Consider the following 14,584-nt stretch of genomic DNA (forward strand, 5'->3'; position numbering starts at 1 on the left):
CGATTCCAGAAGCTCCCTTGTGGACCTGCCCCATTTCAGAGCAATGTCAAAGGCACGCAGGCCAGCAACGTGGCGCCTGCCGTCCTCACTCCTGCCCGGGCACACGGCACTGTCACCCTCTGGGAGCGTGGCATTCCCCTGACTGTTCAAGTCACTCCAACACGGCATCAGAACGCAACCTCGTCACGTGCCTGAAATCCCACCCGAGGCTCTGGAACGGTCTGGGACTGCACGTAGTTCCTACAGCGTGGCAGGGTCAGCACACCCAGGGGCCTCCTCTGCAGAAGCAGGACTCTGAGGGTCCCCCAGGGCCCTCCTGCCGATGGTGCTTAGACAGCCAAATGTGGACACCAAGCTTTTCCAAAATGTGTTGAAAATCGCCAGTCCTGCACGATGTCCCTTGAAAAGATGGCCCACGAGCCGTCTGACAATTGACAATTTGCTTGCTTATGATCCTCTCAGAGCCCCGGCCTACCCGTCAACGTATTCAAGGACTGAAGAAGCCCTTCGGGGTTTTCCGAACTTACTCGGTTGCCTTGAGAGCCTGTGAAGCCCTCCCAACTCCCCGCTCCTCGGGAACAAGGGAACGCAAGTCACATTGCGCGGAGCTTTCCGGAAGTGCTCGGGGAGGCAGTGCCGCGTGACAGACGGTGCGTGACGCCAGGAAAGGCGTTCACCGAAAGACCAAGGGTGGGCAGAGTCGAGGCAAAACCAGCAAGGGAAGGGAAGGAGGCAACCCTCCATGGGGCTCACGCTCAGCAGGGCCCTCCACACCGTTATAGAGTCGTGTGCCCGCAAGTAAGCCCTGGACGGCAAACGTCAGACCCAGCAAGGCTCAATCCACCAGCCTACTCCCTCTGGGCTCCACGCCGTCCACACTCCCAGGCAGACCAAGGGCCTCAAGGAGGCAGGCCAGCCCTCACCCCCAGCATCTCCTGCCTGCACCAAGCCCGGGCCACCTGCTCTCCGTCTTCCGGACACGCTCATGGAAACGAGGGTTGGAAAGTCATTTTTCATGTGTTGACTCTGCAGGTCACAGGCACTAACCCATTTTGGAAAATACTTTCAACCACAAATGACCCGGGCAAAGACTGACTCGCAGCTTTGGGAACAATACCGCTTCTTCCTGCAAGATGTGACCCTGAGCTCTCTCGCTCTCTGTGCCGTGGGGACCCCCTGGCGGTGCCCCTCCTGTCTCCCGGTCTCACTCGGTGCCAGGAGTGTCCTCAGAGCCCTATGACATATGATCCTGGGCATGATCCCATTTGAAACTACTCACCGGGAAGCCCGGAACAGATTGTGTGACCCACACGCAATATTGCGCAGGACCTCACGGCAGGTCCCTTTGGCTCTAACGATCACCTGCCTCTGCTCAGTGCTCTGCCTCTGTGTTCCTTGGTGACTGACCCTCGTTCCTGTTTCTGGGAAAACTTGCTTGGCGGGAGGGTGATGCATAAATAAGTATTTAAGTACAACCAAACACAGAAGAGAGACACTTTCTTCTCACGCGTCTCAAACGACTACTGGCATTGGATGCGCATGTCTAAAGAAACCATCAGGCTAACTTTTTGAAAATCATGCTTGATTGGGAGAAAAAGACCAATTTCTCGGTATGGTCCTTCCGGTCAGGACAGACACAGGGCATTTTGATGGCGTCCACGTGGCCCTTGTAAGGCCCCTAAACGCAGTGCCAGCCCCGAAGGGAAAAACAGCCCCTGAGGGTGAGTTCAACGAGCCAAAGCATCCAACCCGCGTCTGGTCCTACCAGGTAAGCCTGGTCCAGGGCCTCCTTCCTGTAGTCCAGCTCTTCCTCCAGGTAGCCCTTCTGCCTGCTGAACAGGTCCTGAAAAGGGGAGCCCCCCCCCAAGATCAAGATCAGCGTGAGAACTCATCACAGGGAGCATCTTCAGAGCTTACCTGATCACCTCTGCTAGAGAGCGGCAGTCCCACCAAGCCGGGGACCCACCAGGTGCTCAGGTGAGGAGGGAGGCGATGGTCTGCCCCAGGACCCGTGATCCCACCCCCTCCCAGCTTCCCTTCCACGACCGACCGCAAGGACGCGACGCCCCTCCCACCCGGTGGCCAAGCAGGAATCCTTCTCAGTTCCTCTTGTCACGTCCCGGTGGCCCCTGAAGACCGTCTCGACTGTTCCCAGATGAGGCTCTTCCCCCCCACACCAATAGCATCACCTCCCCACCTCCTGACCGGTCTCCTTGCTGTGCGTGCCCTCCCCCCCACCCCCCCCACCCCCCGCACCAACTGGCTCACTCTTTTAGTCCCTGCACGCACCATGCGTCCTGAAGGCAAATCCCCAGGACTGACTCGAGGCTTTCAAGGTGACGATTGGTCTACTGCAGTCCCCTGACTTTGCAGATGAGGAAACAGGACCAGAGAGGACCAGTGCCTTGCCCTGGATGCCCCAGTGCTCTGGTGGCAGAGGAGGGACCAGTTTCCAAGCCAGGACTCTCTCACACCACCTGGGGTTGCAGGCTGGAAGCTCATCTCTCTACCTCCCGTTCTCACCTCTCATTTCTACTTGCAAAACTTGAATTGGTCTCTGAAGGCTCTTGGGAGCCACTTCTCCTGGGAAGCCATCTCTGGCAGCCCCAGGCTGGGGAACTTGGAACCCCCACCTGGCAATAAGGGCACCAGGGTCCAGTGCCGCGTTCCCAAACTCTCATGGCCATTGCGGGGGCTAGCAAAGTTGGCAGGCCCAGCTGTGTGTCTCCGAGGCCACTGGGCCCAGTGCCCCAGCATCACCACACGCCCATCCTGGTGTCCTCAGGCTACACTGTGGCTGTCGGCTCAGGAGCACACGTCCCCCAGGCTTGTGAGCTCGGTCCTCGAGGCAGGGACCCCGCATATTCATTACCAGGCCTCTAATCCTGGCATGGCGCCTGGGATAAAGAGCCTCCAAAAATACGTATGACGTGAACGACTGAGCGAGTGGACGAGTAAGCCAATGGATGACAATTACCCAGAACGGCCACTGGGGCAAAAGCAAAATTTAGAAACGCGTGCAAATAAATGCATGTGAAAAGACATGAGAAGCCGTCCTGGGAGGGAAATTGCCTGAACCCTTTCCACCCGCCTGCCTCCCAGAGGGCTAAGTCTTTTACCTTCTCCTTCTCCAGATCCAGCATCTTCTGGGTCAGGGCCGCCTCAGTCCCCTCTATTTGCTTCAGCCACTGGAAAACAGCAGGGACAGAAGGACACACGTGAGAACCAGTGCTGGCCGGGGGCCTTTCACCCCAGCCGCGTGTGTAGGGGGCCTCCTCCTCCACTTGGCTCCTGGCCTCCTCGTCCCATCCTGGGGCAGTGGGGGCCTCGAAACAGAATTTCTTAGTCTGTTCAGATGTTCAGCTTTGACAGATGTTTGCTCAGGGATCAAGTGGATCATGGGTATCCGTGTGTGTGTGTGTGTGTGTGTGTGTGTGTGTGCCCCTGCACTTGGGTGTTTGTGTACGTGTGTGTGTGTGTGTGTCCAGGAGGGAGTCAGTGTGCATTCAGTGGGAGCCTGACTCGGTGCCCAGCAGGCCTGCTGAGTGTCACCGAGGTCTAAGGTGCGATGGGGGCTTCATGCTGAGGACCTCATCCAGCCCACGGCATAGGCAGCCTGGGAAGACGTGGCTGCCTAGTTAGGTCGCTCGTGCGAGGTCCCACAGGTGGGCCATGGGGACTTCTAACCCAGCCCGCAAGTCTGCACCCCTGCGGCAGCAGCCCCGAGCGGCGAGGTGCACCGTGGGGTGAGGGGTGTGCTGAGCACCAGGGCGTGGGTGGGCGGAGGCGGGCGGGCGAGCACCTGCCAAGGGCAGGTGCCAGGGGCAGGGGGCAGTCTGCCTCTTCTTGGGTCTGGGCTGGGAGGTGGGCAGCTGTTTCTCTGGATGGAGGTACATAGGTATGTCTTTAGGAGGAGCCCACCTAAGAGATGGGCTGCTGGGTGGACCCGGGGGGGGGGGGGTGGGCTGGGGGTGTCCGTGTGTGACAGTGTGCATGAACGTGTGCATTCGGCAGGACAGACAGCCTCCTTGCCTCCAGCCTGGGGACCACGCCCCTTTCCGGGTGTCCCAGCCTCCCTCGGCTGCCATGTGATCCTCCTGGCTCTTTCCTCATCCCTAGTGGCTGAAGCTTCTCATCCCCTTGGGGCCCTGCCCGTGGCTTTCCCCCCTCGCCTCCCTGGGGATTCTACCTGCCCCTGTGCCCCCTCTGCTCTCCAGCCCAGACCGCCCCATGGCATCTCCCTCTGATGCCTCCCTGGCCTCCCCGGTCCCTCTGTGGGGGAAGAGCCCCATGTCACCCAAACCAGGAAGCAGGGAGCAGCCTCGATTCCACCTTTTCCTTCCCTTCCCATGCATTGGGTCCACCTCCTCCTGGTTCAAACACCCACCCGCTGCACAACCACGGCCACCGTCACTCCAGCCTCCTGTCTGGACCCAGAGCCCTCTCTGCTCTCAAGCCCTCACGTCCTCTCAAAAACCTGCTTCCGCTTAAAGCCCTCAGGGACAGCCCATCGCTCCTGGGGGCCACCAAGCCCAGTCTTCCTTCACCTCAGGGCCTCTGCACCTGCTGCTCCCCCTGCCTAGAGCATCACCACCTCCCCCACACCAGCCTCAGCCCCAGGCCTTCACCGAGCTCACACCGACTCAGCCTCAGGCCACATTAGCTGTTGTCTCCTCCTGGAAGCTTGCCCTGCTTCCTGAGTCCGTGGGGTCAGGTGCCCTCTGGGATCCCTGTGTCATCCTGTGAACGGCTCTCACGGCACTCACCTGACGGATTGCTGTTGTCTGTTTCCCTCCCACAAAAACCCGAAGGTGGGGACCACATCAGACACGGTCTGTTACACTTCCTTACCCTGCACGGGCCCCAACACGAAGCATGTGCCCAACAAACATTTTGCTGAACGAGAGCAGACGTGAGAATGTGGAGGTCTGGGAGGGGGTGTGCTGGCTCCGTGGAGGAAACAAGACTAGATACAGCTGTGATCACACAGGGTCCCTTCAATGTCTTGGACACCCAGAGCCGGCAGCAGAAGCAGGCGCCCAGAATGGAGCATTTCATTAGATGTTAGGAGGCTGGGCAGTGTCTCAGAAATAGATCGGCATATTTTTGGCGGGAAATGACACATTTCATTTTGAATACCCTAATGCAAGCAGTCATAAAATGAATGAAGTCTAAATGGAAAAAAAAAATTTAAAAATCCAGTTTTGAATCATGACAGCAAGCTACTCTCAGAATAGGCTTTATAGAATATGGTGTCCAGTCTTCCTGTTAAAGAGATGTGACATGCCTATTATGCGTAGAAAGAAAAAACAATTTTGACAAGTGCTTTTCAGCAATTGAAAGAGTAACACAAGGGCAGAAAACGCTGGCCATGAGCATCCTGGGCACGTGAGGTCATGAATTTCCCATCAAAGAGTCCCGCCAGACAGCCAGTGGGCCCCTCTTCCTCTCCCAGAGCAAGAGCCTAAATGCAAATAGCACTACATTACTGGCCAGCAGGGAGGGTGATGGGGACAGGGACACCTGTCCTCCCCTAAGCCCTCAGGGGAGAAGTGAGTCAGCCCACACGGGAAGAGGACATTCTATAGGAAGCCAGGTCCTTGCCCACAGGTGCCGGCTTCTGAGCCCCAGAGCCTCTAAGCCCCGACGCTCCCTCCAGAGAGGGTCCCAAGACCGTGACCCCAGGCCAGCTATCGGAGAGCTTGACTGTGGCCGCAGGCCTAAGCCGAACCCTCTGATCTGTTGTTACCAGCGAGAACACGAAATTCTCTTAAAAACTTCCATCTTTCTGGTTGGTTTTGAACTGGTTCCCAACTGGTTTTGAACTTGAGGGAGACTCATAAGGAAGAGTTGTGACTCACGATCACCTGTAAACCCTGAGACGTCCTATGTCCAAGCTTCTCTGCTTGGCATGTGCTGTGTGCAGAGGACGTGGTGTGCGGACAGGGCTTCCTCGGGGAAGGGTTAGGAGCTAGACAAAGCCCCGGAGCAAGGTCACCCGGGAACACCACGTGGCATCCCCATTAGGGGTGCACTTCGCTTCTATGCTACACGCACAGCTTTATCCCTCTAAATAGAAAAATTGAAGTTGACCTCAGTTTGGTCGGATACTGGCACTGGGTGGTGATTTTTAACAACACACATTTGGGTGGGTCTCAGATCCCACTGCCAGCCCATGTGCTCCAGCGTGACCAACTCGTGCCTGCTTGTCCAGGACTGTCCCTGTTTCAGTTCCCGTGTCCCAGGAACCCCTCAGTTCCGGGCAAACTGGGTAGTCTGTCTCCCCAAGGGTCCCCTCTGTCCTGCAGACCCACCTTTCTTTCCTCCTGGGGCCACTCTCAACATTAATATTCCCTCCAGGGGGACATACAGCAACTCCCAACCTACAAGATCTTTAGTCACAGGCCCAGGACGGGGCTGGGGTCTCTTAGACCCAATCTGAGAAAATGGGAAAACACTGGTCTGAGTCCAGCCCCCAAGGACAGTCCCAGATTGGGAGGTGGGCGCCTCTCCCCTGCACAGCTGGCTGGTGAAGGTGGGGGTGGGGGGTGACAGCTGCCGCAGACCAGGCGGGTATAGAAGGGGTGAGTCACTAATCTCGCATGGTTGCTGAGAGGAACAGGGGTCCCACAGGTCTGAGGTGAGGGCCCAAGGCTACAGGTCTGGATGCCCACTATTTTCCGGGCCGCGGGGAGGAGTAGGTCAGGGAGGGCCTGGGTGGGAGAAGAAAGTGGCTCGAAAGGGGCTGCTCTCAGTGAGTCTGTGAACTTTCCACCTGGTGTGGCCCTCCAGGAGACCCTGGCCTATTCCCAGCCCCATCCCAAATCAGCCACCCAAGTCACGGACGGTTCCGGCCATTAGTTCCCCGTCCACAACCACTGCCCAAACCCTTCTAGCAAGCAAGCTTTGCCCCAGGTGTTTAGTAACAATGTTTGGTTCTGCTTAGATGCCATGTCCTGGATTCCAAGGCTCACGGGTTCCTAGTGTGGGGGCTCAGAGTGATCCAGAGACCGATCTGCGGAAGGCTGAGTGGTGGGCGGGAGTCAACGCAGGAGGGGCCTCCCAGGGGATGAGGAAGGGATTACTGGGCCTGACATTACGGCATCCTCCAGGGAGGACATGGCACTAATCCAAGTCAGGAGTGTTTACCAGGCACGTTGTGTAACACTCTCCGGAGCACTGTTACAGGAGGCTGGGCGGCCGAGTTTGCATATGTTGGTACGAGGGACATTTACTGACCATGTACCATGTGCCTAATACTGTTCCACCAGCCAGCCAGGCGTGAGTCAGCGCCACCTGCTGTCCACCTGAGGACGCTGTGACTTGGGAAGTAACTTACCACCTGTGTGACCTCAGGCAAAGCTTTGCCCAAGTTTGTTACCAACACTCAGTGCCTTTCACGTGAGTGGGGAGGAAGGACAGGAGCCCAGTGAAGCAGACTATCTGTATTTTCCATGCCCTTCCAAAAATTCTGGAAAGAAGTTTGATTAAGGTCACTAAGACCTCATCGTTATTAAAATAGTATTTCAAAGTTTAACTCCTGTGCTTCGAAAGGAAAAGGTCTCTGGACGGGGGCGACGTGAAAGTCGTGCGTGCCTAAATTATCCTACACCAGGGGTGCCTGGGTGGCTCAGTCGGTTAAGCGTCCGACTTCGGCTCAGGTCATGATCTCGCGGTCCGTGAGTTCGAGCCCCGCGTCGGGCTCTGTGCTGACAGCTCAGAGCCTGGAGCCTGTTTCCGATTCTGTGTCTCCCTCTCTCTCTCTGCCCCTCCCCCGTTCATGCTCTGTCTCTCTCTGTCTCAAAAATAAATAAACGTTAAAAAAAATTTTTTTTAAATAAATTATCCTACACCAATGTCAAAGGTAAGCAAACCAGGAACGTATTTTTAGCAAACACAGCAAAAAGTTAATTATCTTAACACGTAAGGCCCACAGAGAAGTCAGTATGAAACACCATACTTAACGACAGATATGTAGGGAGTGAATGTATGAATGAATGAATGAATGAATGAATGACAAACCCAATGGACATCATCAAAAGAAATGTAATTACAGTTCACAAGGAAGAAGAAAACAGACGATACACAATAAAAAGCCAGGATCACTAGCACTCAAATACATGAAAACGGAAACGGTCACATCATGTAAGTCCAGCCAAGCCTATCAAGCCGGCAGGGGTCTCTAACGGCGGGGCACCCAGTTGAACGTGGACCCGGCAATGCGGTAACACGCGGGTGGACGCTTTGACAATATTAAAGCTCTGAGAAACCTCCCTACCGGTGGCCCCGTGATTCCACATCTAGAATCTGTCCTGTGGGAGGGTCTTAAGAGGTGGATCGAAATCGACGCACAACGCTATTCACCACGCATCATGATAAATAGGAAAAAAAAAAAAAAAAAGGAAACCCCCTGGCTAACTAGCAGCTGAGGAATAAGGAACTTCTTTGAACCCTACGGTGGAATGATGCGGGTGGAAGTGTGGCAGGCAGGGCTAAAGACGGGAAGTCAAGCCGGATCTCAACGAGGCTTAAAAAACGGTCGTGGGCAAAACACCGGAAAGAAATCCACCCCAGGGGTCGCAGGTGCTTTCCTTCCTCCGTGGGGGCTTCCGCCGGCTTGTGCGCTAAGCTGTCTAGGGCGAGCGCGTGTGGCTTTGGACGGGCAAGGGGCGGGCATGCGCGTGCACATGCAGACGCGGACGCGGGAAGTCATGCCCCAGAGCCAAGCGAGACGCCGAGGTGCCGTTTCTCGTGTGGCGCCGGGGGAGCTGCGACGCGGTGCACGGACAGAGGGTGCCGCGGGGCTCTACCTTTTCGCACAGGGCAAGCACTGTTCCAGCTTGGATTATTGCAACCTGTTCTTCGTTTCTCAAATTCTAAAACACAAAAATGGGGAAGGGCGTTTTACGCTGGACCCCGCGTCCCCGTGCAGACAGCGCTGACCGGCTTCCATGCCCCTCCGAGAGGCGACCCCGGGGCTCGGCCCCCGCACTCTAAGGGGGCCCATGTTTAAAGGCAGCCGTGTCCTATCTGGGGCCAGGCCTTTGACAGACAGGGCCTGTTTCCAGCCAGTCTCTTAAGGGGGCAGGGATGCCACGTTCTGATCTCAGAAACCTCGAGGGATCCCACCGGTCCACCGTCCCTCCGGGAGCTCCCTCGTGCGCCCGCATCGCCGGCAGGTGCGAAGGAAGCGCTGCGTCCAGAAGTCTGCCCGTGACAGCGCGACCCGCTCGTGACCGCGTGCCCCGCCCGTGACAGCGCGGCCCGCCCGTGAACGCGTGACCCGCCTGCGACAGCGCGGCCCGCCCGTGACAGCGTGACCCGCCCACCCCCCACGAGGGCACGGCCACACAGAAGCCTTACACTGCGCGTGTCAGATCTCTTACGTTGGGAAGAACCCGAACCGAACAGAAAGGAAAGGCACACAGGACACACCCAGGTGGAGACGAGAGCGCGAGAGCAGAAGCCGGCCGGCATAGTTACCCCGTTATCGCCAAGGATATCTAGCTTCTTCATAAGTTCAGAAACATTCACATCCTGGAAAAGATTGCCAACGTTCATTTTGTGGGAGCCGCCAAGCCCGTGCAGACCGGTCTCTACCGCCGGGGCCTCGTCCGTCCCTCTCGGTGCGCGCGGCGGGGCCAAGGGCTCCCGGCAGCTCCTTCGGGGGTCGAGGGAGAGAAGGCAGTGATTGCTGCTTGTAGGCTGAGCTTTGCAGGAACGGCTGGCGGAATCGCGAGGGTCAGGAGGACCCCGGCCGGCAGCCGCAGCCACGTCCCCCGCCCCCTCTCACTCACTGCGCGGCCGCTGCGCTCGGCGCTGCTCTGACGTCACGCCCACGCCCACGTCCCGTCCCGTCCCGTCCCGTCTCGTCTCGTCTCGTCTCGTGGCGGGTGCTGCCGGTCTCACCTCCCGCACGGGAGCCCGCGGCTGGGGGAGCTCACAGCCCGGAGCTGGGAGGCGGCCAAGCCGGGGTGGGCCCTCAAAGCTGGGTGCCACGCTTCTGCTCTTTTAACACGGGTACACAGAGGGTGACATTCGGTGACCCTCTGAGACACAAACTCCGACTTTCCAAATACGGTGTTGGGGGGCGGGGGGCGGGCTACCTCGTTAAAATCGGCTGTGTGTGTGACACGAGGGCACAATCCCCCTTTACGGCTGCGCCTGGCATCCGAGGGGGCCCCTGGCGGTGGGTTGAGCGGAGGCACCCCCCAAGCACGCTACCTTAACTCCTTCCTGGTGACAGAACAGCTGGAGAGCGCTTCTGTTGTTCTCGGGGAAGGTGCTGATTTGGAGGTTAAATGCTGGCGACCTCCGCTCTCTCTCCTGGGGAAAAGATTTGGTTTAAAAACAGAACTTTATTGGCTTGTTTACCACTTGCCACTTTCCCACGTTACGCAGCAAAGACCAACGGGTTCCAGTTGGCCAAGGCGTTACTAAAAGGCGCACATTCAGACTACCATCTCCTGGTCCGCGAAGGAGCACGCCGCGAGGTCCCGCCTCTGCAGGGCGGCGGGTCTCGAGCCGAAATGCGTCTACTTCTTACCCACTCCGCTAGGAAGAAACGGTTAACCAAGGCATGTGTTCACCTGCTGCGCGACGGGAGCCCGGGAAGCGACAGCTCATTAAATACTCGGTAAGAACAAGTGTGTGAAATTTCAACGGACAGCACAGCCACCAGCTATGGCGTTCCTCGTGCCCTGCGGCAAATCGCTACCTCGTTGAGCCCTCACACCATCCCACGAGGCAGGCGTTATTGCTTTCGTTTCGTGGACAGGGGGGCGAGTCCCGGTCCCAAGCTCCCGAGCGGCAGGGCCGGGACACGAACCCTGGATTCACACCGTTTTCAAGACAATCGGCTGACTTCGTTCACAATTTTTTTTTTTTTTGAGCTGTGCTAACACATCAGCGATCATTCTATCCCTGCCTTAGATTGCTATTCAAATCTCGATCACTGAGGAAGGAAAATCAAGCGTTTTCCCACAAGAGGTGCTCGTTAATCCTATGTAACGCGACACGTTTTTAAAAAGGACAAGAGAAACCCAATTAATGGCAGGGATATAGTACACAGAGCTGCCTTTAAAACTTGAGCAACGGACAGGCTAGCTTTATGGGAAGGCCAGCAGAGAAGACCTTTCTGAATTATACCTTTAAGTCAAACTGCTTTTATTTGGCCAAAATTAGAGTAAGATGACTAAGCCCGCTTTGGATGATTCCTGCAGAATCTAGGGAGGGCACCCATGGGTCTCTTTAGTCACTCAGCTAAGAAATGTAACCGAATGAGCACCAGCTTGGATGGCAGGACCTACGCAGATGGGGTTGGATAAGGCTAATGGGGAGAGGAAGGTGAGGTGGGTGGCGGGGGACATTCAATTACCTTCCACAAGGTGCAACTTGGCTAACCTTGTTTGAAGCAGTTCAGGGGGAAAACTTCGTTTCCCTTATCAGCCACGAAGACCAAAATTCACAGTGGCTCTCTTCTACGGATGCCTTTCTACCTGCAATGCTTAAGTGGAGTCTCCATAGAAAAAGTGACAACAGAAAGCCCATATTTTATCCGAACGAAAGTCCGAACTGGTCTCTAACGGCTCTGAAGGACAGTGGAGACACTTCAAGAAAGTCCTAGCACGCTGAGCAACGCTCATGGAACTCTCATGAGAAAGACGCGTGACCAAGGGCTGTGAAAGGCTTCCTAGCTGGCCGAAGTGTGAACAGTGACCTCGCGTGGCTTCCGATTCCTAGTGCGTGAACGAAGGCCCGGTTGGTGCTCAAGCAAGAGTTGCGTTGCAGGGGTAACGCTTGGTTTCGAGACCTTCAGGCCACGGTCCACGCCAACACCACAAAGGACAAGATGGTAAGGTCTAGCGCAAACAGTTTTGACTGAGGCCAGGATGAGGGAACAAAATCGGGGGGACACCAGTGTTGCGAAGGCGCTCGCTTCTCCCGAGGGTTCCGTGCATGCAAAAAGGCTTCAGCCGAGGGAGAGCGGGGCTGCGTCACTGCAGGTGCTTAGAGAAACGAGTGTGACAAACATGGCTGATGTTTAAACTGTGGATGGTGTTTAAATGGCAACAGACAAACAAACAAACACAAAAGGGTCATGACGTTCAGGTGGCAGCAAGGCGATACAGCGACATACCGAAAACAAGGTTTCAGTGGGAAGCAAAAAAAACATCAGCGGTCTTGCCCTGGATGCAGCTCTGTACTGGGGACCTTACTGAAGGTTTGGAACACGGCCGCTACCTACGAACACCGCTCGGTCTCCCTCCACGCTAACCAGGAATTTTGGAGTCGTGCGGTTCGAGTACAAACAGGTGCATTTCCAGTCCAATGCAACATTGCCATGACACACGGGCCTGTGTTCACTGATCAGGGAGCTGGGGCAATGGCATCGATTTTCTCAAACGCCTACGCAGATACCTCCTTTCCCCCTGCTCGCTTACTTACCTGTGTTCACCTCGGCAAACAGAACATGGGCCGAACTAGCAGTGAACACGCTACAGAGGCAGTTGCGGGCCGGGTCGGACCCCGCTCTTTCAAAAGGAGACATTCCCTGCATGCAAGGTCACTTAAAAAAGGTGTGTTATTAATTGCAACAGCGCTTCTGTCCGACTTTGCAGAACGCATACCAGGTGACTATGCATGCGGGAAAGAAGTAGTTATGGAAATGAAACACAAATAAAAAAGGCAAAATATTGCAAAAACAAATTATTTTATTAAGTGCAAAAAACAAGCCGTAGGCAATAAATAGATTAGCTCTGGTACATGTCCAAAGACCTCGGTGAGCATTCTCTCCAGAACATATTAAGGCAGTGAAATTATTCTGAACATACAGATTTAAAAAAAAAAAAGAAAGAAAAGAAAAGAAAGGAAAAGAAAAGAAAAGAGAACTCTACCACGTCCCTTTACACATGCTGGAGGGCATCGGGGAGCTTTACATGAATTTCAGTTTGGGCTCAAAGAGAAGGTCTGCTCCGTTTGAGAGCGCGCAACAGATAGAGTCTCTTACTTCGAGCTCCAGCACTCGGAACTCTAGCAGCTCATTTTGGTCCTTGGCGTCCTGCATTTCGTTCTTCAGCTGACTCTCTTCCATTTCCAGTCTGTAAATCTAGAGGAGACGCACCTCTGGGTTAGCGGGCGGGAGGACCGCCGTCCCCGTGGGGGCCGCGGGAGACGCACCCTACTCGGCGCGGGCGGGGTGCGGGGGTGGGAGCGCCTGCACCGTCCCTGCCAACCCCCCCGGGGGGCCTGGCCTGGAAGAGGGGCTCCTCATAGGCTTGCCGAATAAATGAGCGATGGGGGAAACTGAGGCACGGCGCCACTAAGTCCCTTCCTGAGGTCAGGTGTGAGGGAGGCAGGAACGCACCATGGGTGCTTCTGATCCCAAAGCCTCAATGTGGTCTTTTCACGGGCGGTCTGGCCCCCCAGGATGAGCTGCCCCCCACCCCCCCCCCACCGGACAGACAGCACCAAGCCGCGGCAGGAAGACACAGGCCGCCACTGTGACCCTGCCAGAGGGCTGAGGAGAAGGCCTAGTGGAAGCAGTTCTCCTGAAGGCACAAGTCCGTCTGGGGAGGTGGGCCGCCTGGTCCAACACCCGCCAGGAGACACTGGAAAAGCACCCTAATGGCTCCGTGCCTCAGTTTCTGTCGCAGGGGCATAAAGTCCTGCAGCCAGGACTGACTCAGATAAGGCACACCTCCTTACGGAGGGCCTCCCCTCCTCCTGCCCGGAGAACCAGAGGGAGGGTCTCCACTGACGGGGTCCTGCACCCCCAGGGGACTCTTGGAAACAGTGTGTTTTCTCCATGGCTCCCTGCATTTAGTGAGCAGGACACGAAATCTCTCCCAATGCACAGGCCCGACCTGCAGGGCAGCGACACGCCCTGTCCCCGAGCTCCAAACGCTATGGAGAAACACAGGGCAGTGAGCTCTGTCAGTGGCAGAGCTGGGACTGGGGCTGGGGGCGGAGGGGGGCAAGCCCGGGCTCAACGCTACAGGTGTTCTAGGATGCTCTAAGGCTGAGGCCTCACCCAGGTCTGGGGCGGCTGGCATGCAAGGTCCAGGAAAAGCAAACCTCTGCGGACAGAGGTTGCCAAGGGGTGAGGGGGGGGGGGGGGGTTGGTGGGAGGAGACAGGGAGTGACTACAAATGGGCACAAGGGACCCTTGTGGGCCACGGAAAAGGTCCTAAAGCTGCATTGTGACAGTGGCTGCACAAAGAAAACAAAACAGAACAACACTCTGGATTGCACACAAACGAGAGAAACATAAAGCTGAGGTCTCATCCCAAAGCATGAAACCTACTCCCCTTGCTGTCTCAAGAGGCGTCTGGAAAATTCCATGACCGCAAGAAGGAAGACAGGCTCAGCTTTGCCAGCACTGAGGCTTCCGGTCCATGAACTGGACTGTGACGGCCCGAGAGCCTGCCAGGCGGCCAGCACCTTCGGTACCCCCCCGCCACGTGGGAGGGAGGGGACCTGCCAGGGGTTCCAGAGCAATGGGAGAGGCGGCCTGGAAAGCCCTGTGGAGGGAGGGCGGGCGGCCCTCACTGTGTCTGCAGGGCGCACGCCCTGTCCCAGAGGA

General features: G+C 56.5%; 1 protein-coding gene across 6 annotated transcripts in view; it reads right to left on the minus strand.

Annotated features, from left to right (window-relative positions):
• The window catches only part of JAKMIP1 (janus kinase and microtubule interacting protein 1), a 141,813-nt gene that overhangs the window by 21,098 nt on the left and 106,131 nt on the right, over nt 1-14,584 (minus strand). For 5 of the 6 annotated variants that reach the window (XM_043573008.1, XM_043573006.1, XM_043573009.1 and 2 more), the window contains 6 exons: nt 13,010-13,108; nt 10,225-10,326; nt 9,484-9,537; nt 8,811-8,876; nt 3,120-3,188; nt 1,766-1,843 (listed from right to left, as the gene is read on the minus strand). In XM_043573008.1, coding sequence (XP_043428943.1) covers nt 1,766-1,843; nt 3,120-3,188; nt 8,811-8,876; nt 9,484-9,537; nt 10,225-10,326; nt 13,010-13,108 — 468 coding nt within the window. Of the gene's footprint in view, nt 1-1,765; nt 1,844-3,119; nt 3,189-8,810; nt 8,877-9,483; nt 9,538-10,224; nt 10,327-12,693; nt 13,109-14,584 lie in introns of those variants that run through there. The other variant, XM_043573012.1, reaches the window with a different exon arrangement.

The sequence above is a fragment of the Prionailurus bengalensis genome, chromosome B1 (assembly GCF_016509475.1).
Source record: "Prionailurus bengalensis isolate Pbe53 chromosome B1, Fcat_Pben_1.1_paternal_pri, whole genome shotgun sequence".
In the NCBI taxonomy this organism is placed as follows: domain Eukaryota; kingdom Metazoa; phylum Chordata; class Mammalia; order Carnivora; family Felidae; genus Prionailurus; species Prionailurus bengalensis.